At 41.4% G+C, this 22,823-nt stretch overlaps 1 protein-coding gene across 2 annotated transcripts in view; it reads left to right on the forward strand.

The window, feature by feature from the left end:
* Positions 1–22,823, forward strand: part of NUDT3 (nudix hydrolase 3) — a 117,395-nt gene that overhangs the window by 63,793 nt on the left and 30,779 nt on the right. For both annotated transcript variants that reach the window (XM_082415077.1, XM_082415078.1), the window contains one exon: positions 8,355–8,465. In XM_082415077.1, the coding sequence (XP_082271203.1) occupies positions 8,355–8,465 (111 nt within the window). The remainder of the gene's footprint in view (positions 1–8,354; positions 8,466–22,823) is intronic.

Below are 22,823 nucleotides of genomic sequence, written 5' to 3' on the forward strand. Positions count from 1 at the left end.
CGCAGCCAAAAAAAAAGGTAAATTTATCTGGAATCCGAACAAGTGCAGATAATTATTCACTATTATGGATTTTTTTTTTAAGTAATTAATTAATTTATTTTTTGGCTGCGTTGGGTCTTCATTGCTGAGCGTGGGCTTTCTCTACTTGCGGCAAGCGGGGGCTACTCTTCGTTGCGGTGCACGGGCTTCTCTTGTTGTGGAGCATGGGCTCTAGGCACGCGGGCTCAGTAGCTGTGGTGCACGGGCTTAGTTGCTCCGCAACATGTAGGCTCTTCCCGGACCAGGGCTCAAACCCGTGTCCCCTGCATTGGCAGACGGATTCTTATCCACTGCGCCACCAGGGAAGTCTTATTTCTAAGAAGGGACACATAAACGGTTAGAATGGGCTTAACTGTAAAAGCAGTTTGCAGGGCATGTCACACATCTGATAGGGTGCAGCCCTTGTGCCATCTGGGCTACCAGCAGAGCTGTCTGGCAGTAATGGCATTGTTAAGGGGCTGTCGAATGCCAGGGGCATTGCGTTGTTGGAAATGAGATTATGTTAGGTGCGTTACTGCCTGCAATTTTCTGGAACTTAGTAATGCGCCTAAGATATATAGCTTGCTAATCAGGATTTTCCATGTTGTAGATTATCACCATAGATAATTGATTTTTTAAGAAAAATATTTCCAGAACTTTAACTTGGAATACCTAGAATATATCTACCCCTACTATACTGTTGGCAGTGAGATTGGAAACTTGCTGGACACCACGGGGAGTGGAAGGTAAGTAGGGGGAATGGGAATAGCTCCTCCAGCTAGAGCTTTGCAAATGCACATTTTCTCCCTTGTGTTTGTCTCTTCCCCTCTTTTTAGTGCCTGTCCAACATTTATATGATTATCTACTAGAAATATCCGTTAGACATCTTATTGAACTCTCAAATTCATATGTTCGGAGGACAGCTTCCCTGTGGTTCCTTCCTCCCCCCACCCTTCCACATTCTCCTTGGAGGGCAGCTCCACCATTGACCTGGCCTGCATCCTGTCAGTCACCTGGTCCTGTGGACTCTTCCCTTCTGTATATCTGGAAATCTGTCCCTTCCTTCCAACTCCCACTTTTGCCCTCGTTCTTTCTTTGAATCAACTGCAGAAATGTATTTCTGCAGGTCTGCCCATATACAGCCCAAGTCAGAGTGACCTTTCTAAAACCCAAATTGGGTTATGTCATTTCTTCTGACAACCTCAGTGACTTACCCATTGCCTTCAGGTTTCGATCCAAACTCTTTATAATTGGACCCCTGCCTTTTTGTTCAGCCTCCCTCTTTAACCTTGTCTGTATGCTCTCTGCATTCCTTTTTTAAAGCAGTTTGTTCCCTCAGTCAATGGTCCATTCTTTCATTTGCTCATCAAACATTTATTGGCCACCTATATGGGTCAGGCACTATGCTTAAGTATGAGGCAATCAACGGAACCAGTCCTTAGACCTTTCACTGATCTTTCACACTCTTAATCAGGATCAACTAGGTTATATTGCTGTAACATTTATCCTGAAATCTCACTGTTTGTTTTAACACAACAGAGTTTTATTACTTGTAATGATGCTTATCAATCATGGGTTTGCAGAGGCTCTGCTCCACACAGGAACTCTCTTCCATTCAAGGGGTTCAGGCTTGTAGCTACACCAGCTGGAACTCACTTTGTTCTTGGGCACTGTGACAGAGGAGGATGGAGACTGGATGGGCTTCTCCCTGTCTCAGCCCAAAAGTGACATGTGTCCCTTCTGCTCATATTTCATTACGCAAAACTAGTCAAATGGTCCCACCTAACAGCAAGGGGAGGCTGGGTGCTGTAGGCAAGAACATGAAATATCTAGTGAACATTATGGTCTGTAGCACAGTCACTGAAATATAATCGGTCACCTGACTTCTTGTCGGTCTCATCCATTGAACTTTATTTATTTATTGGCTGCGTTGGGTCTTCGTTGCTGCGCGCAGGCTTTCTCTAGTTGCGGCGAGCAGGGGCTATTCTTTGTTGTGGTGCGCAGGCTTCTCATTGCAGTGGCTTCTCTTGTTGGGGAGCATGGGCTCTAGGTGCGTGGGCTTCTGTAGTTGCAGCATGCGGGCTCAGTAGTTGTGGCTCACGGGCTCTAGAGCGCAGCCTCAGTAGTTGTGGCGCACGGGCTTAGTTGTTCTGCGGCATGTGGGATCTTCCTGGACCAGGGATCGAACCCATGTCCCCTGCATTGGCAGGTGGATTCTTAACCACTGCGCCACCAGGGAAGTCCCTCATCCATTGAACTTTAAATTTCTCAAGAGCTGACGCTGTATCTGCCTTGCTTTGTATCCTAAGCACAGGGCCATACAGTAGGCTTCTGATGATTTTTTGTTGAATGAGTGTCCTTGAACTTGGATTCAACTCAAGTCTCTTCCTTTAAGAAACCTTCCCTTACCATCCCCCTACCAACTCCCTGCCAACCTGGGTTAGGTGTCTCTTTCGAATGTCATTGTGGTATCCTGTGCATACCTCAACCATAGCACTCCTCACCCTGTATTAGTACTCTTTTTTTTTTTTTGTCCTCTGTCCACTAGTTAATCAGTTTCTCTAGGTCGGGGACTATGGCTTTCTTTTATATTCTTTTGAAAATTTGTATTAAACAATTTTAAAGCAATTTTTTAAAACCTAAAAAATAAAACATTGGGCTTCCCTAGTGGTGCAGTGGTTAAGAATCCACCTGCCAATGCCGGGGACGTGGGTTCGAGCCCTGGTCTGGGAAGATCCCACATGCTGCAGAGCAACTAAGCCCGTGCGCCACAACTACTGAGCCTGCGCTCTAGAGCCTGCGAGCCACAACTACGGAGCCCACTGCCACAACTACTGAAGCCCGTGAGCCTAGAGCCTGTGCTCTGCAACAAGAGAAGCCACCGCAACGAGAAGCCCACGCACTGCAACGAAGAGTAGCCCCTGCTCGCTGCAACTAGAGAAAAGCCCGTGCACAGCAATGAAGACCCAACAAAGCCAAATTAATTAATTAATTAATTTAAAAATTACTGAGAATTCCCTGGCGGTCCAGTGGTTATGACTCGGTGCTTTCACTGCAGTGGCCTGGGTTCAGTCCCTGATCGGGGAACTAAGATCCCGCAAGCTGCGTGCTGCGGGCAAAAAAAAGAAAAAGAAAAAAGAAATAAAACATTACTGTTTTAGCTGAACCCCTTTATGTAATTCTCCCCACATTTCTTTATTTTTTCACTACACCCTTGTCCCTAATCAATATAATGATTTTTCTGTGTCCATGAGGATACTAAGTTGTCCCAGGAGGACCACCTGTGTCATGAATCCAAGAGTTCATATATGGATGGGTGTGTTCTGTGGGTTCGTTTATCCATCTCTGCAGGGATATCACCTATCTTGATGAAAAGAGCTTCACAAAAGGTCTGATACACTTGGTTGGCTAGTCCCCCAGTTTGATCTGCCTCAAAATTGCAGAAGTTCTAACCTCTGCATCTCCTGTTCCTGGCTCATTGTAATGCCTAATGAATATTTGCTAAATAAATGACAAATTTTTTTTTCTTAGTGTGTCATTTTCAGAATCGCTTAGGAGCTTTGCCATTTATTTCTTTTTAGATAATTTGTATTTAAAAATCAAGCTTCAGAATAAGAATTTACTGACCAGAACACCACTTACTGTTTTATAAGGTAGGAGGGAGTAAACCCTCTGGCTAAAATAAAGAATATTTTGTTTTGGTTTTTGCAGTAAATTTTCAATGGATTGTCAAGGAAACTTACTGAGGAGAAGAACTATTTGCTGGTAATAGTGTTTGCTTTGAAGTATGACTACAAAGTAATGCAGCTCGCTTCCTCCAGCTGCAGTGTTATATGTAGTCTTACCTCATATAGTCATGCTTTGAATGTACAAAGCAATAACACTGGCTAGATTTACTCATTAATATTTCACATTTACTGATATTTAGAAATTAAATTATACTCTGTGGTACAAGTTTTCTTTTCTTTGCTTTAGCTTTGAGATGTCCCTTTAAAGGTCTTTCATTTGGACTATAACCTAATTGGATGGCCCTAGTCAGCCTTTGAAGCAAATGCTTAGGTTTAGAATGGCTGGTAAACACTTTGCCAAGAAGTGGGAAATCTCTAGGAAGAAAGACTACATGTTGTTATTTATATAGCAAATCAGTGAAGGATTAACCCATTTTTCTACTTTTTCTTCTTGAATATCCCTTACAGATTAGATAGATATGACTTAAATGCCATTGCCTAGAGAGTCTTTGGAGGACTTTTAAAAAACTTTTTGGCTTGAATTAACAAAGATGATTATATTTGGGTTTATTTTTCTTTTGATAAGGAATTTTTGAAAATGTAAGATTGGCCACAGTTATCGAGGAGAATGGGTACGGCAGTGATCCCCTTTTTCTTTTATGGAAATGATTTAATATAGTAAAACTAAGGGTAACCTGAGAGGCCACTCCTCTGGAGTGTAGACTCTGAAGAAGATAGTGATGGCACCGACTACTTTAGCTTTTAAAAAATTACTGTGATCTTAAAACTAGTTTTATTTTATTGAGCTGAAGTTCACATAACATTAACCATTTTAAAGTAAGTCCGTGGCATTTAGCAACCACCACTTATGTCTAGTTTCAAAACATTTTCATCATTCCAAAATAAAACCTGTATCCATTAAGCAGTTACTCCCTATTCTTCCCTTCCTCCAGTCCCTGGCAACCACCAATCTCCTTTCTGTCTCTATGGATTTACCTATTCTGCATATTTTATATAAGTGGAATTATACAATATGTGACTTTTTGAGTCTGGCTTTCACTTACCATAATGTTCTCAAGCGTAACATTTATGTTCCTTTTTATGGCTGAAAACTAATCCTTGTATGTATGTGCCATGTTTTGTTTATCCATTCATCCGTTGTTGGACATTTGAATTATTTGTGCTTTTTGGTTATTGTGAATAATGCTGCTAGGAGCATTTGTATCCAAGTGTTAGGGTACCCATTTTCAATTCTTTGGGGTATGGCGTATACCTGGGAGTGGAGTTGCTAGATCATATGGTAATTTTATGTTTAACTTTTTGAGGAACAGCCTAACTTCCACAGTGCCTAAACTATTTTACATTCCTACCAGCAGTGTATGAAGGTTCCTGTTTCTCTACATCCTTGTCAGTACTTATTATTTAAAAATTGTAACCATTCTAGTGGGTGTTAAGTGGTATCTCATGGTGGTTTTTCTTTGTACTTCTCTAGTGACTAATGGTGTTGATCATCTTTTCATGTGCCTGTTGGCTATTTGTATATCTTCTTTGGAGAAATGCTGTTTGTCATTTTGTCTTTGAGTTGTATGAGTTCTTTATATATTTTGGATACTGGACCCTTATCAGATGATTTGCAAATATTTTCTTCCATTCTGTAGGTTGTCTTTTCACATCCTTGATAATGTCCTTCGATGCACAGAAGTTTTTAATTTTGATGAAGTCTAATTTATCAAAAATTTTTTGGTTTTGTTTCTCAGGCTTTTGTTGTCATGTCTAAGAATTTGGCCTATGTTACCAAATCCAGGGTCATTAAGATTTACCCCTGTTTATAGTTTTAGCTCTTACGTTTAGGTTGTTGGTCCACTATGAGTTAATTTTTATATATGGCATGAAGTAGGAGTCCAACAAAGACTCTTATTTAAAAGCATAATTTCATGAAACCTCCACATAAAAAATTAATTATTTGGCCGCACCTCTTGGCTTGTGGGCTCTTAGTTCCTCAGCCAGGGATTGAACCCAGGCCACTGCAGTGAAAGTGCCGAGTCCTAACCACTGGACCGCCAGGGAATTCCCTCACATAGTACTTTTTTTTTTTTTACTCTTTTTATTTATTTATTTATTTATTTATAGCTGTGTTAGGTCTTCGTTTCGTGCGAGGGCTTTCTCTAGTTGCGGCAAGCGGGGGCCACTCTTCATCGTGGTGCGGGAGCCACTCTTCATCGCGGTGCGCGGGCCTCTCACTAACGCAGCCCCTCCCCACAGGCTCCAGATGCGCAGGCTCAGCAGTTGTGGCTCACAGGCCCAGTTGCTCCGCGGCATGTGGGATCCTCCCAGACCAGGGCTCGAACCCGTGTCCCCTGCATTAGCAGGCAGATTCTCAACCACTGCTCCACCAGGGAAGCCCCCACATAGTACTTTTAATATCCCTTGATTAAATATATATACACGCCAACCTAAAACTACTGTGGATTTTATATTATTTTAAGCTATTCCATGTTGTATTAATCAAATCAGAGTTTATATATATTTTTTTAAAATAGTGTTTGTAAGTTTAAGACATTATTTTCTCAGTCCATGGGCTATATATTGGTGACTGTATATGGATTCATGGATTTCCTTCTTATATCTTGTGGTCCCCTCTAAGTCTGCAGATCATAGATTTTGTAGAAGAGCATCAGGAGAATCTATCATGGCAAGAAGGAAAGGGATTAAAGATGAAGAAAAAGGTAGAATTTCCAAGGGCTCATAGTTGCAGAGACCTTAAGTGGGAGAGAGAATGCTGGAAGGTAGGTAACTGGAAGTTAGTGGTGGGATCTGTGAGCGCCAGAGAGGAAGGAGTGATTTCTTTCAGGCAACAAAGATGACTGCAGAGTAGAAGTTAAGTGCTGGGGAGTGGAGGAGTGGGTGGGGAATACGGTTTGGAATAGGGCCTGAGACCCAAAAGATATCATCAAAAAGTGATTGTTTAGGGAGCAATTGAGGATTCCTTTAGTTTTGGAAATAATGCCAACCCAATGCTACCTCCAAATGAGGAGTAAAGCTAACTTTATTTAGCATCTGTCCTAGAGAGGGTTAAGGAAAAGAAACTAGGGAAATTCTAGATTTTATTTCAACCATGACTCCAATACTGGTTAAGTTTGAATTAGTAACCTATATTCTGTATCAATATTTTGTGTTTGTTTGGTTTCTTTTCATTTCTTTTTTTAAAATTAATTTTATTGCAGTATAGTTGCTTACAATGTTGTGTTAATTTCTGCTGTACAGCAAAGTGACTCAGTTATATATATATTCTTTTTCATATTCTTTTTCATTATGGTTTATCACATGATATTGAATATAGTTCCCTGTGCTATACAGTACGACCTTGTTGTTTATCCATCCTATATATACTAGTTTGCATCTGCTAGTCCCAAACTCCCAATCCTTCCCTCTGCCACTGCTCCCCCCCACCCCGCCCTTGGCAACCACAAGTCTGTTCTCTCTGTCTGTGAGTCTGTTTCTGTTTCATAGATATGTTCATTTGGGTCACATTTGAGATTCCACTATAGGTGATGTCATATGGTATTTGTCTTTCTTTCTGACTTACTTCGCTAAGTATGATAATCTCTAGGTCCATCCATGTTGCTGCAAATAGCATTATTTCATTCTTTTTTACGGCTGAGTAGTATTCCATTGTATATATATGTACCACCTCTTCTTTATCCATTCATCTGTTGATGGACATTTAGATTGTTTCCTTGTTTTGGCTATTGCAAATAGTGCTGCTGTGAACATAGGGGTGCATGTATCTTTTTAGTTTTGTCTGGGTGTATGTCCAGGAGTGGGATTGCTGGATCATATGGCAACACTATTTTTAGTTTTTTGAGGAACCTCCATACTGTTTTCCATAGTGGCTGCACCAATTTACATTCCCACCAACAGTTTAAGAGGGTTCCCTTTTCTCCACATCCTCTCCAGCATTTATTATTTGTAGACATTTTAATGATGGCCATTAAATGTCATTTCTTGATAAAGTTTCCTAGTAAAAGAATTCCAGTTTTATCTCAGCTGAAAGAATGACGAAAAGAAATCTTTCTAGTCCTCATGTCTGTGAGAGAGCTAGGTTCTCAGCGCATACTTAGAGCTTAGAGTGATGTGTAGTATCGGCTTATGGCTATCTGATGGAGCAGGAACTGGGGCACACAGGAGTGAGAACCTTGGAGGGAAAGTTGGGACTGTGGTGCCAACTAGGGCCAAGGCCAGCTCTTCATAGCACTCACAGGCTCATCAGTGACAATCTTTGTTTTTTGTGTTTATTTGAGTGTCTTTGTCAGCTGTGTGTTCAAAGGGCTTTAGAGAAATGAACAAAGGAGAGGATAGATTGGACAACTGAGTGAAAGTCTGAGGGGGGAACACATAATGGCCACTGGTTCAGATGCCCTTCTGCTTTTACTAGGCAGATTGTCTGCTTTTTCATACAGAAATGAAAGCTACTTTTCAAGAAGTGATTTGGAGAGGTATCAACAAAGAATGGATCTTAGGTATTTTTTTGTGGTGTTTAAACTCTGAATTTGTATGAATGTGTCTTTTTGAGTTTTTAACTACCCACGTGACCTCTGTGACTTTCAGGTGCTACTCGTGAGCAGTAGTCGCCATCCAGACCGATGGATTGTCCCTGGAGGAGGCATGGAGCCCGAGGAGGAGCCAAGTGTGGCAGCAGTCCGTGAAGTCTGTGAGGAGGTATGCACTGTAAACAAAGGGCACGACTGTACCTTGTCATCATGAACCTGTCATGTCTGTGTAGTTCTTTAATTTATCACCACTCACTGAATGAACAGACTCATGATCACAGAAAGAAAGCACTTAGCAGTTACCACATGCCTCCTTGATTCAGGGGGCAATCAGGTTGTGACATGGTGATGTTTATCAGGCACTCTGTGCAAGGGGAGGGCTCATAGTAGTGACCGTATCTGATTATACCAGACAGTCCTTTGTGATTTCCTATGGATCTCTTCCCACACTGCCTCTGTTACCTGTGGCAGAAGATCAAGAATCAAATAGTTCATCAGCCCTAAGAAATAAGAGGAGTAAGCAGTATTGGTATTAATGGCTTATTCTCATTAACCTTTGGGTGAGGAGGAGGCAGCCCTTGTTCTCCTATGCTCCCTGGGTCCTGGCAGTAGAGCAGTGGCTAAAGCAATAGTTCTGTTAGCCAGAAGTTGTTAATGGTGCACCTTGAGAGACAATAGTATCTTCTTTTTTATTTGGTCACATGATATTCAACATATATGTATTGAGTTCTTGGGCCATGCCCCGTATATCTTACTAGATACTCCAGAATAAACAGTCAGAAGTCAAATCTTGGTTCCCTTACTTCAAGGGCTTACAATTTTGTTGGGGAAACTGAGAAACAAGTTGCAATTCAAAACCAGGAAGAAGGAGCTAATGTTTCTCCATAGCCTCTTGTAGCAATACCATGCCCTGCTCTGCTTATGCTAATCTCGTTTAGGAGTCCTAACTCAGTGGTGTAAGTTTTACCACCCCCATTTACTTGCCTTGGCTACATAGGGCTTTTTAGATCCATTTCCTTGTTCCAGAAGGGACTTAAGACTGATTCTAAGGACATAAAGTAGAGCTTAGAGAAAGTCTAAATTCTGCAATTTTTTTTGGTCAAGCCCTTGCTGAAGTCTTCTTAGACTAATTTTACTTTGGAATACCCAAGGAATTCTTTCCTTGCTCTGAAGTCCTGCAAACTTATGATGACTCGTGCCACTCTCATTTTATCATATATCTGGGTATCTATAACTAGATTTTAACCTCTGAGGACAAAGATTATATTTCCTGTTTTAAATCCTCCCTTCTTGTGCCTAGTACACAGCTGGGTGAATAGAAAGTAATTAACACATGCTTCTATGGCAGATGGAACATAAAAGTCCTGGAGAAATACCCCAATTGGAAATTATCAGAGTTCTTTCTGGAGGATCTCAAAGGTTTGACTATTCAAATAAGTGCGGTAGGGCCAGTTGGTGGACCTAAGCTACATAATTTTGATTTCAATCCAGTTGGCTTCTGTGAGTTCAGAGGCACCTAAGGCAAAAGTGATGTTTGACAGAGTTATTGCGGCTCTGTGGATTCAGACAGGTTGTTGGAAGACCTGAAATAGACTGATGGTTCTAGAATAGAGAGGAAGGAAAAAGTTCAGAGACCTTGGGCAAAACTTGCTGCCTGGTTTAGAAGTTTTGGGGGAAGTGTGACAGCTTTACCTCTGTAGAGCACATTTGGATTTGGCATCTGTCTCAGGAAAACTTATACCCGTTGTTGTTACTGTTGTTTCGTTTAGTGCTACAGTCGAATTGTCCTTGGGTTATATAAGTGCAACTAAGATGTAGAAAACTAGATGATTGCAATAGGAAGTACGGTGGGGGAGTTGAAAAGGATATAGGGTTACCCTTTTGTTTCCTGGAAATTACATACCATCCTTCAGTAGGTAAAAGGGGGAATAGAGTGGAGAATAAAGTGGAGTTGGGACATGAGAAGGTGAACAATGCAGCACAGATAATTAAAGCATACTTTTCATATGGTCAATATCTTACCTACCTCCTGTCTTAAAGGGAATCCCAAGCTTGAAATTAAACCCTGCCTGCCATTCTCAGCCCTGAAGAATCCTGCCTGACTTTGAGCAAATTTTTTACTCTCCAGTCAAGAGTCATACCATACCCTGTTCTTTATTCCAGCATTATTGAGAGGATAAAGAATAAGGTACCAAATAAACCAAGTATTCGTACAAACAGTATAAATTAGAGAAATGTGTCATTATAAAGACAAACATTTCCGTGGCTTACATCAAAATAAAATGGAGGGGGTGGCTTTTCTAATTCCACGTCTATCAACAGAGAATAAGACTTGAATCAGAGAGGATGTAGGTAGATGTTTTTTATTGTCCTTGAAGGGTAACTTTTGGAAGCAGAAACCACTGTTCAGGGGTTTATTTAATGTTTTTCAAATGTTTTCAAAATGTTTTCAAAATGTTATGACTTTTTTTTAAAATTTTTTAATTTATTTATTATTTTTATTTTTGGCTGTGTTGGGTCTTCGTTTCTGTGTGAGGGCTTTCTCCAGTTGCGGCGAGTGGGGGCCACTCTTCATCGCGGTGCGTGGGCCTCTCACTATTGCGGCCTCTCTTGTTGCGGAGCAGAGGCTCCAGACGCTCAGGCTCAGTAGTTGTGGCTCACGGGCCCAGTTGCTCCGCGGCATATGGGATCTTCCCAGACCAGGGCTCGAACCCGTGTCCCCTGCATTGGCAGGCAGATTCTCAACCACTGCACCACCAGGGAAGCCCTCAAAATGTTATGACTTTTTAAAAGCACACATTCAAAAACTTTGTTCTTTCCTAATGCTTGCAGATCTGATTGCTATATTTATAAGCATAGGAGATTTTTAAGGGGGCTTTGGATAATGTCATTTTTAAGGGGCCTTTGGATAATGCCTAGGCCAGTTCATTGAAGACTTTTAGATGTTTCAAATTACATTTATAAATTTAATTAATTTGATTGTTTTTTAAAGAATGTCAGTTGTCTGACTTTAAAAAAATGAAAATCTTATGAGGCTCTTCAGCAAAAAGTCCTGTGAATGTCATGTATTAAACTTATAAATAAGATGAATATTAAATATTCCCATAATGTATATAAACTTACTAAGATTTTCAACTTAAAATCACAAGTCAGAAATAAGTTATTCAGTTATACTTTCAGAGTCGAGGTTACCATCTAATAGGCCAAATTCTTTTAAACATTACAAAATCATAAAATATGTCTGGTCTCCTTCACCTTTCCTGTTAAATGAGGCCAGGACTCAGGGGTGGCCTGTTAGGAAAGGCCGATCCAGTTCACTGCAGCTCAGTCGAGACTGTAACTTCACAAGTCTGGCTAGCGGTCATGGAATCCACGTGGGTGGTGGTGGGTACTGAGTGAGCCATCTGTAGTATCTGGCACACTAGGCTAACTTTGTGCTTCACCCTGAAGGTCTCTTCCTCCATGTAGTCTTCATGATTCCTCCCTGCAGACTTGTTCTCCGTATGTGTTTCCATTGCAGTCTGTACTTCTAGCATTGTATTTATCATGTTTTATTCATATCACTTGTCTAGTTGTCTTCTGTGCTAGACTTTACACTCTGTGTAGCCAGGTACCATTCTTTCTTGCTCACTGTTGAATCCCCAGTGCTTAACACATAACAAGTGCTGAACAAAATAAGTGTTGCAGTTTTTGGCGTGACCGCTAGAGCAGCCACATAAATGCAGTTGAGGTAGGCCCTTTTGGGTTGTCAGGAGTAGACATAACATCTACAGGTCCCTCAGTTAATTGAGGGAGAAGAATATGGCAGTATCACAGCAGCTGCCCAGCCAGGCTGTGCAGAACTGGAAACTTAGGTCACAGAGCACAGGCAGGCCTTGCTCGCAGTGGGTAGATGGATGGTGGGAATGCACTGTAGCTCAAGAGCCTGGTCACCATACCAGAGGCCCAGCCCCTCTCTTCCACTGTGGAGCGCTGCCTTTCTAATGTCTTCTTAGCCTCCCGGCTTCTGCTTACCACTTTTTTTTTTTTTTTTTTTCCGGCTGCGTTGGGTCTTCATTGCTGCACACGGGCTTTCTCTAGTTGCAGCGAGCGGGGGCTACTCTTCATTGCGGTGCACGGGCTTCTCATAGCGGTGGCTTTTCTTGTTGCAGAGCACGGGCTCTAGGTGCGAGGGCTCAGTAGTTGTGGCACATAGGCTCTAGAGCGCAGGCTCAGTAGCTGTAGCACGTGGGCTCAGTAGTTGTGGTGCACGGGCTTAGTTGCTCCGCGGCATGTGGGATCTTCCCAGACCAGGGCTCGAACCCGTGTCCCCTGAATTGGCAGGCAGATTCTCAACCACTGCGCCACCAGGGAAGTCCCAGCTTACCACTTTTTGTTTGGTGTTTTTCCTCCCTTGTGTATCACTAACCTGTCTGTTGACTCACTCTGTCTGTGTATCTCACATTCAGCCTTCCTAAGAGAGGACTTGATTGGTTTTGCCTACTTACAACCTTTAGAGCTGCCAGGCCACATCAGTTTCTAGCCATTTTGAAGATGTCTGCTTTACCTTTGCATCAGTTGCTGGTTTCTTATTCCTCTAACTGAGCTCAGAGTGGCAAGGTCATGTGCTATAAAACATGACAGCCTGTGCTTAAGTACTGCCTGCAGCAGCTGTACCAATGGTCCTGTGTATGTAGTAAAAAGATATTTAATAACACAGGAAAATATTTGCAGCACATTCCTAAGTGATCAAAGCAGGTTATGAAACAGTATTTATGATAGAAAACCATTTAGTGGGGAAGAAATATGTGTGTCTATTTGTACAGAAAGAACAGATAACACTACTTGTACACTTACTATGTGCCAAGCTGTGTTTAAGGGTTTTGCATATGTCGCCTCATTTCCTCACCAGATCCAATGAGGTAGGAACTGTTATTATCTACATTTTATGGGTTGAGATTCAGTGAGATCAAGTAATTTGTCCTGGCACGCCAGGACAAATTGTGCCCAGCTGAATGTGCTCAAGTGCTCAAGGTAAGATTTGAATCCAGAACATCTAGTCTTAGCACCCACACTCCTAATGCTTTGAAAGAATGCCCATCAGATGTTCACAGTGGTTATCTTTGGGTTAGCTCTTAGATTATCAAGTTTTCTACATTGAACATATATTTGTTACTAGAAAAATTTTCTGTATAAACGTGGATGGAATGAGGTTATTAAGTAGTTTATCATGGCATTGTCAGTCGCAGATACCATAAAACTCAACCTGTTCTGAAGCTTTGTTCAACCCAGCTTAAAACGTTTAGCATATTGGCTGAATCTCAGAAACAGATAAATCTGTAGCACTTGAAACATTACCAGTCACATTTAAAGGGCTGAACTTCCGTGGCAGTCCAGTGGTTAAGACTTCACTTTCCAATGCAGGGGGTGTGGGTTCTACCCCTAGTCAGGGAGCTAAGATCCCACGTGCCTCTCGGCCAAAAAAACCAAAACATAAAACAGAAACAATATTGTAACAAATTCAGTAAAGACTTTAAAAATGGTCCACATCAAAAAAAAAACCAAAGTCTTTAAAGGGCTGAAATATTCCCTTTTGGAAACTGGCTTCCATTTTTCAGCTGCTTCTAGTTAAAGTCCTATTGTAGTGACCCCTCAAAGGGATGAGGCTTTCTCCCAGGACTGGCCATGGGCCTTGGTAACAGTGCATCTCTAGCAAAGGCTAGTATGAGCCAGCCATGTGATGCTCTCTCAGTAATAAAAAAGAAAAGCACTTCTTTGTGTGGTTTTCAGAGCTGTTCTTTCTTGCTAATTCAATGGGAAAGGTAAAACTGCTGGCTGACAGGGAAGAAAGAGAAGCTGGATCTGAAACTGTTCTGTCTTCTGTTAAACTGTTGTGTTTCCATTTCTTTCATCCATTCTCACCTCAGCCAAACCAAGAATGTTATCACAAAGATACAGTACATCTGAAAACAGAAACAGGAAAAAATTATGTGCAAACTTCAACTGGATTCTCTTCAAGGGTGACAAAAATGGCTACCTTCTGCCTTTAGAGAAATGTAGCCAGTGATAACTGAGAGTGTGGCCAAATGCCAGTTCCTTTTATCTGCTGCCTCATGTCTGGACAAGGTCCATATCCATATCCGTTTCTAGCATATAAATTATAAAGTTTTTGTAGGCAGCCTGATAATTAACCTGTGACATAGGCCTAGCTTTAAAAAAGGAACTTGTTCTCTGACTTCCTCACTTGTGTCCTAATATCACACTTCTCTGCTGCTCCTTTGTCTCTTACCACCTGTTGCTTTGCCACATAAATTCACCATCATGGAAATTTTTTCAAGTCAGTGATGTCGCTTTAAACTTCCCTGTACCTTGCTGCCCTCCCTCAAGTTTTTGGGTTTTTTTGTTTTGTTTTGGCCTCGCTGTGCAGCTCATGGCTTCTTATATTTCCCTGACCAGGGATCGAACCTGCGCTGCCTGAAGTGGAAGCGTGGTGTCTTAACCATTGGGCCGCCAGGGGGGAATTCCATCAAGTTTTTGATACACTGTCTTACGTAAACATTTCACAGCATGTTTGACTGAATTCACCTTCATTTAAGATAGTTTTTTGAACATCTAGATGCTTTAATATAGTATCAAGGATCATGGTTGCCTTGAGCCCAGAACTGCTTCCTGATTATCTCTAGCCTTACTAATCTTATTTATGTCAGCCTATCAAGAATTTATTGTAACCCTTCTTGGTCTCATTTGTATTTTCAGATAAGAACATGGAAAATGCCATAGTGAACTTTATTTTTAAAATCTGTATCTTCTTATCCCAATTCCTGTACTATGTGTTCCCTGTCCCTGCAAAAAAAAAAAAAAAAAGTTTGTACTCTCTTTTTTATGTAACATAGCAACCAGAAGGCTCCCGTTGGTATCTCAGAACTGTCTCTGACAGGGAAACAGTGTTTCATGTCTCTTGTTATATACAAGTAGAACATTTGAAAAGCTTGTGACTGGGCTTCCCTGGTGGCGCAGTGGTTGAGAATCTGCCTGCCAATGCAGGGGACATGGGTTCGAGCCCTGGTCTGGGAAGATCCCACGTGCCGCGGAGCAACTAGGCCCGTGAGCCACAATTACTGAGCCTGCGCGTCTGGAGCCTGTGCTCCGCAACGAGAGACCATGATAGTGAGCGGCCTGCGCACCGCGATGAAGAGTGGCCCCCACTTGCTGCAACTAGAGAAAGCCCTCGCACAGAAACGAAGACCCAACACAGCCATAAATAAATAAATAAATGAAAATGAAAATGAAAAAAAAAAGATTAAAAAAAAAGAAAAGCCTGTGACTACTTGGGAATAATTTGAAACACAGTTTTGTCAGCCTTTTTTTAGCTCATAGTGTTTGACTCTGTTTGGAGTGGAGAATAAAGTGAAGGCTCTGTGTGACTGTGTTGTATTTTCATCTTTACTTTTTGGCCCAGCCTAAGCAGTTATGAATGGAAGGTGGGGATAGTGTATCACAGAATTTATTAGTGAAATACGTTAATTTTTTTTTAATTTAGAACTTTAACCACAAAATATATATCATAATATATTAAGAATAATTTCAGTCATTTCAACATGATAAATAAAACAGGGGGAAGTAATGTAGACCAAGGGTCTCCAGCTCATAAGCTTGTAGGGAAGCAGTCAGGCAGTTGACGGTGGGTGTAGCTCTGGTAAAGTGGGGAGAGCCTACCCTAGACCAGAGACGGTCCTCTTCAGGCCTAGCCGGTAGTTTTCATGTGGCAATTAAGACGCAGTTTGACTCTGATGTTTTAAGAGAAGCATGAAAGCTGGATTTTTTTTTTTTATATATATATATTTTTATAAATTTATTTTATTTTTGGCTGCGTTGGGTCTTCGTTGCTACGTGTGGGCTTTCTCTAGTTGCGGTGAGCGGGGGCCACTCTTTGTTGCAGTGAGCAGGCTTCTCACTGCGGTGGCTTCTCTTGTTGCGGAGCACGGGGTCTAGGCCCGCGGGCTTCAGTAGCTGTGGCTCGTGGGCTCTAGAGCGCAGGCTCAATAGTTGTGGCGCACGGGCTTAGTTGCTCCGCGGCATGTGGGATCTTCCCGGACCAGGGCTCGAACCTATGTCCCCTGCATTGGCAGGGGGATTCTTAACCACTGCGCCACCAGGGAAGCCCCGAAAGCTGGATTCTTATGTGAGATCCCCTGATCTTTCAACATAAGCAACTAATTTTTAAAATTCGTTTTTAAAATGTCAGTCAAATAATATATGCCTAGTAGATTAAAACAACAGCAGTAGTAGTACTAAAAGGCTCATAATGGAAAACAACCAAAAGATGTGTTCTTAATTAGGTGGATGATCTGTTTTGCAGATTTTTACTTTATTTTGAACTGTAAACTGAGAAGCTCCAAGCTCTTGGAAGAAGATAGTTTTATTTTTTAGTCTCCTAAATGATAAATGAAGGCAAATAAAGGTTTTTAACCTTGGGAATATTGCATTGTTTAATAGAAATGTTAATATGAGAAAATATATCCAGATGTAAATTACTGTAAATCAAGAGAGATCACAAACCAACCCCATTTGTTTGTTGAAAAGCAGGCTTTATTTAGGTAGCATTTTCTGAATTTCTATTATTTAATTTTTAAGGAATTTAAAAACCACGTGAATATGAATTATTAATAATAATGTACATGTATGTTATATGCACCTATAGATTTATCTTTAAAATTGATTTAAGGGAATTCCCTGGTGGTCCAGTGATTTGGATTCTGTGCTTCCACTGCAGGGTTCAATACCAGCCAGGGAACTAGGATCCCACAAGCCATGTGCCAAAAAATTAATAATAATAAATTTTTAAAAATTGCTTCAAAAATAGGCAGAGGATTTTTCTATGGTTAAAATTTTTCAAAATAAAAAGTTCGGAAGAAAATAAGCTTAAACACTTATCATTTGCCACCTACAGTGAAAGTCTTCAGGCGGAAACCATGAAGTACAACAATGATGGATGCCATTTTCCCCAAGAAAAATGGTGTTTTTATAAGTACTACCATGTCTTTATTTTTACTTGGTAAAAAGATAGATATTTTTAGCTTCTTTGGTCAAAGCATTATAAAATGTAAGAATCATGTCTCTTAATGCATTATATTTAATTATCTTATTCTGGTAATTTATTCTTTTTTAAGAATTTAATGGGAAATGTGGCTCAGTGGTAAAACATTTCAGGAAAGCCTTTGTTTACCTAACATGGGGATACATGTTTGTGTGTGGCAACATGTTTATTCTGTGGTCCTAGAAAAGCATATACACAAAAATATAGCAAAAGAAGTTAAGAGCTTTTCCTTAGAAAAAGTCATTTTGAATATATAAAATGATCAGAGAAAACATACCATGTCTTAGATGGAAGACCGTTGGTGTGAGGCCGTTTTATGTTAGAGTACAGATTGAATCCCGTGGATCTCTGGCAAAGGCCCTTAAGTAAATCCGTATTGAATCTCCTGTTTCTGGCAGCTGAGAACTTAGAAAGGGCCTTTCCTCTCAGTTACAGTTCAGGGATGAAAGGAGACCTTGGCATAGACACTGCCTCCAGTGAAGGGCTTGGCTGAGGCAGCTGTGATAATCCCTGTGCTCAGTTTTTGCTCTGTGCTCACATGACCGAGAATGTAATTCAACTCTGGCCCCAGAGCAAGGGAGGCCTCTCTCTCCTTTCAGAGGAGTACTCCTCTCTGCTCCTAGGCTGCCTCAGAATGGTAAATGGCTACTCCTAGGTTACTTCCACGATGACTTCTGGAGTCAACCTTAAAATGATTGAGAATTTTTAGTGACTGTCATTTCAGCTTTTGTAAAAATACTTAATGGATACTCTTGGCTTTATGAAAAGTGTTATTCAAAATGTTATTACATATTTATGTTATTGACCTTGTTTAAATACACAGGTGCTTTTTTTTAAAGTTTATTATTTATTTATTTATTTTATTTTTGGCTGTGTTGGGTCTTCGTTGCTGCGCATGGGGTTTCTTTAGTTGGGGCGAGTGGGGGCTACTCTTCGTTGCAGTGCGTGGGCTTCTCATTGCAGTGGCTTCTCGTTGCGGAGCAGAGGCTCTAGGCGCATGGGCTTCAGTAGTTGTGGTGCGCAGGCTCAGTAGTTGTGGTGCATGGGTTTAGTTGCTCTGCGGCATGTGGGATCTTCCTGGACCAGGGATTGAACCCGTGTCCCCTGCATTGGCAGGTGGCACTGCACCACCAGGGAAGTCCTACACAAGTGTTTTTGACTAGGAATTTCCATTAGAGCTATTTGCAAAAATTTTAATATTAAGAATAGAAACAATATAATCTGAACAGGACTCTTATTCTGAGGGCTTTTAAGTGCTCACTCTAGCATTTAGTGATGCTATTAGTGTAGCCAGTTTGATTACTTAAGTAATTAAGCTGGTGACTACTTCAGCTCACCATTTTTCTGATTATAAAAGTAATACATGCTCCTAGCAGAATGAAAAGCCAGACAGTACAAAGATGATGGTATGTTACCATAGTTCCTTGGCTGATTATTTTTTCTCCAACTATTTAATTAAGAAATTTTACAAACATGTAAGTGATACTTTAAAAGAGTGAAACAAACACTGTATACCTTCTTCTAGGTATAATATCTGTTGACTTGTTGCATATTTGCTTTATCTCTCTGTGTTTATATCCATACCCTATTTTTTGCCATTCCATTTGAAAATAAGTTGTAGCTATCATGGCACACTACCTCTAAGTTCTGTTCTTTATTTAGCATGCATCTCTTTAGGATAAGGCCAGTCCCCTACATAACTATATACCATTGTCGCACCTAAGAAAATCATAATAATTCCATAACATCGTCTAATATTTACTCCGTATTCAAATGTCCCCAACTATCCTGAAATGTCTATTATATCTGTTTGTTTCCTCACACATTACAATTGGAGGTATGTCTTTTCAGGCTATATGATATAGATATATTTATACAATAAATAGAACCATAATCTCAGCCTTTTCACACCCTGCTCACCATGATGCTGACTTTTTAAAAGAGTCCAGGATCATTGTCTGATAGAATGTCTCATATTATGGTTTTGTTTGATTGTTTCTTCCAGGTGTCTTTTAACTTATTTCCTTATCCTCTGTATTTCCAGCAACTTAGTCTAGAGCAGTGTTGTCCAGTGGAATATTCTGAAGTGATGGAAGTGTTCTATATCTGCAGTGTTCAGTGTGGTAGCCACTAGCCATATATGCCTATTTAAATTAATGAAAATTAAATAAAATTTAAAATTCAGTTCCTTAGTCATACTAGGCATATTTTAAGTTCAGTAGCTACATGTGGATAGTGGCTACCATATTGAATAGCACACGTCTAGAGGCTTGATTAGATTTAGGGTAAGCATTTTTGACAAGTTGCTGCATAGGTGATGTCATGTACTTCCTAATACTTAATGTCATGAGGCACATAATGTCAGGTTGCTTTGCCATTCGTGATAAAACGTTTGATCAGGTAATAACTGACAGTGTCTCCATTGTAGAAGTACACTTCTCCTTATGCAGCAAAATTGGTTAAGTAATCTGTTGAACAGTTCTTCCAGGCTATATGAGTCTCTTGTCTCCCAACAACCCAACATTTCTTTTTTTTTTAAAACTTATTTATTTTTGGCTGCGTTGGGTCTTTGTTGCTACACGCATGGGCTCTCTCTAGTTGCGGAGAGCAGGGGCTACTCTTCGTGGTGGTGCGCCGGCTTCTCATCGCAGAGGCTTCTCTTGTTGCGGAGCACAGGCTCTAGGCATGCGGGCTTCAGTAGTTGTGGCACACGGGCTTAGTTGCTCCGCGGCATGTGGGATCTTCCCGGACCAGAGCTTGAACCCGTGTCCCCTGCATTGGCAGGTGGATTCTTAACCACTGTGCCACCAGGGAAGCCCCCAGCAGTCTTTCAACTAACAGTTTTAGCATCTACTGCTGAACCTTACCAAATCAGATATAAGAGCAGAGACTGAAGAACAGTGATTTTCTAATTCTTTTTTTTTTTTTTAAGCTGAAATTCTTCTTTAAAGGAAAACTCTCTTCCTCCTCCCTCCCCACCCCCCTTTTTCCTTATTTTAAATAACCCCACTGGAGTAATGGATTGGTTGGTTAGGACTCCACACTTCCACTGCAGGGACACGCGTTCAATCCCTGGTCGGGGAACTGAAATCCCATGTGCTGCGTGGCATGGCCAAAAAAATATAAATAAATAAAGTCACTGGGGGCTTCCCTGGTGGCACAGTGGTTGAGAATCTGCCTGCCAATGCAGGGGACACGGGTTCGAGCCCTGGTCTGGGAAGATCCCACATGCCGCAGAGCAGCTGGGCCCGTGAGCCACAATTGCTGAGCCTGTGCGTCTGGAGCTTGTGCTCCTCAACAAGAGAGGCCGCGATGGTGAGAGGCCCGCGCACCGCGATGAAGAGTGGCCCCCACTTGCCGCGGCTAGAGAAAGCCCTTCGCACAGAAACGAAGACCCAACACAGCCATAAATAAATAAATAAATTAGCTTTAAAAAAAAAAAAAGTCACTGGAGAGAGAATGATCATATAAGTAAATAAATAGCCTTGGGGGAATGAAGTTGGACTGGAAGGAAGCCCCTGGGAAATTTTGTTTTATCTAAACTTTTTTTAGTTTTTTACTACCCCAGAGTCTGGGCAGAAACGTGAAGAGATCAAGCAGTTGGAAAAGTCAGTATTTAAAGTGCTTAATGGCATAGTCATAATCCCCCAAGGAATTCTAAGGGGATATATTTGGGTTCAGAAAGATTAAAATTAGCATTGCTGAAATTTTGTTCTGTATTGTCTTCTTGGGTGCAAGGAAATGAAAGCAAAGCCATCTCTGGGGGCAGATGACAAAACTTCAGTTACATTTTTTGTTTTTATTTTTGCTTTTTTTTAGCCTTGAGACTTGATCTTGCTCTTCGAAGAATTTTTTTTTTTAATTTAAATTAGAATGATTGATGAAGATAATGTTATTGGGGCAAGGGTTGGTTCACATGGAGATCATCAAGACAGTTTACTGTTTCCAGATGACTAGATTAATCCTTAAAGGAGTATGAATAGAAGTAATCCATGAAGAATCGTCAAATGTGCTAATCTCCCTGAGAACTAAAGAGTATTGCAGTTGGATGGATTTATGTGAACTCTTTTATTGGTGATGCTGACACAGTTGTGTATTTAGAAACTGTTAGTTACTTATTGCTGCCTCACAAAACCTAAAACAAGAATAATCACGTTATCTCATAGTTTCTGTGAGACATGAATTCAGACAACATGCAGCAGGGATGGCTTGTCCATGATGTCTAGCGCCTCAGCGGGAAGAATCAAAGACTGGGAACAGGGGCTTCCCTGGTGGCGCAGTGGTTAAGAATCCGCCTGCCAATGCAGGGGACACGGGTTCGTGCCCTGGTCTGGGAAGATCCCACATGCCGCGGAGCAGCTAGGCCCGTGAGCCACAACTACTGAGCCTGCGTGTCTGGAGCCTGTGCTCCGCAACGGGAGAGGCCACGACAGTGAGAGGCCCGCGCACTGTGATGAAGAGTGGCCCCCGCTCGCCGCAACTGGAGAAAGCCCTCGCACAGAAACGAAGACCCAACACAGCCAAAAATAAATAAATAAATAAATAAATTTATTTAAAAAAAAAGAAGAAGAAGCCGCCTGCCAATGCAGGGGATATGGGTTCGAGCCCTGGTCTGGGAAGATCCCACATACCGCGGAGCAACTAAGCCCGTGCGCCACAACTACTGAGCCTGCGTGCCACAACTACTGAAGCCCACACGCCTAGAGTCCGTGCTCTGCAACATGAGAAGCCCGCGCACTGCAACGAAGAGTAGCCCCCGCTCGCCGCAACTAGAGAAAGCCCGTGAGCAGCAACGAAGACCTAACGCATACAAAAATAAATAAATAAATTTATAAAAAAAAAAAAGACTGGGAACAGAATACTGTTGAGAAAAAGGCTTGAATAACTTTTTCTACTAGGCTTCCAGGACTCAACACTTTTCTGATTTTTCTCCTCCATCTGAGTTGTCTGCTGATTCCTCCCTGAAGGCTGAATGTCCTGAAGTTCAGTTCTTTGTCTTTTCTTTCCTTGTCTCTCACCTACTCCTTGGTGGTCCCATCCAATCTCAAGGATTTAAATATAGTAGGTGGGTGGTTGGGTTAGTGGGTAGGTAGGTTGGTGGATGGGTGGATGGATGACCCATCCATCCCCAACCACAGCTCTCCTTAACCTGCCTATTTGGTATTTCCATTGGGATGTCCAGTAGGCGTCTGAAACTTAAGATGTATAAAACTCAACTTGTGATCCCATTATCTTCTCCCAAGACTGCTGCTCCTCCAGCAGTCTTCTCCATCTCAGTAAATGTCACCTCCATCCTTCCAGTTGCTTAACTCAAAAAACTAAGAGTCATCCTTGATTTCTTTCTTTTCTCACACCCAATATTTAGTTCATCAGCCAATTCTGTTGGGTCTACCTTCAAAATACATATATGCAGAATCTAACCACTTCTCACCATCTCTATCTTTACCACCT

The sequence above is a fragment of the Balaenoptera physalus genome (genome assembly GCF_965194825.1).
Source record: "Balaenoptera physalus genome assembly, chromosome: 11".
NCBI lineage: Eukaryota > Metazoa > Chordata > Mammalia > Artiodactyla > Balaenopteridae > Balaenoptera > Balaenoptera physalus.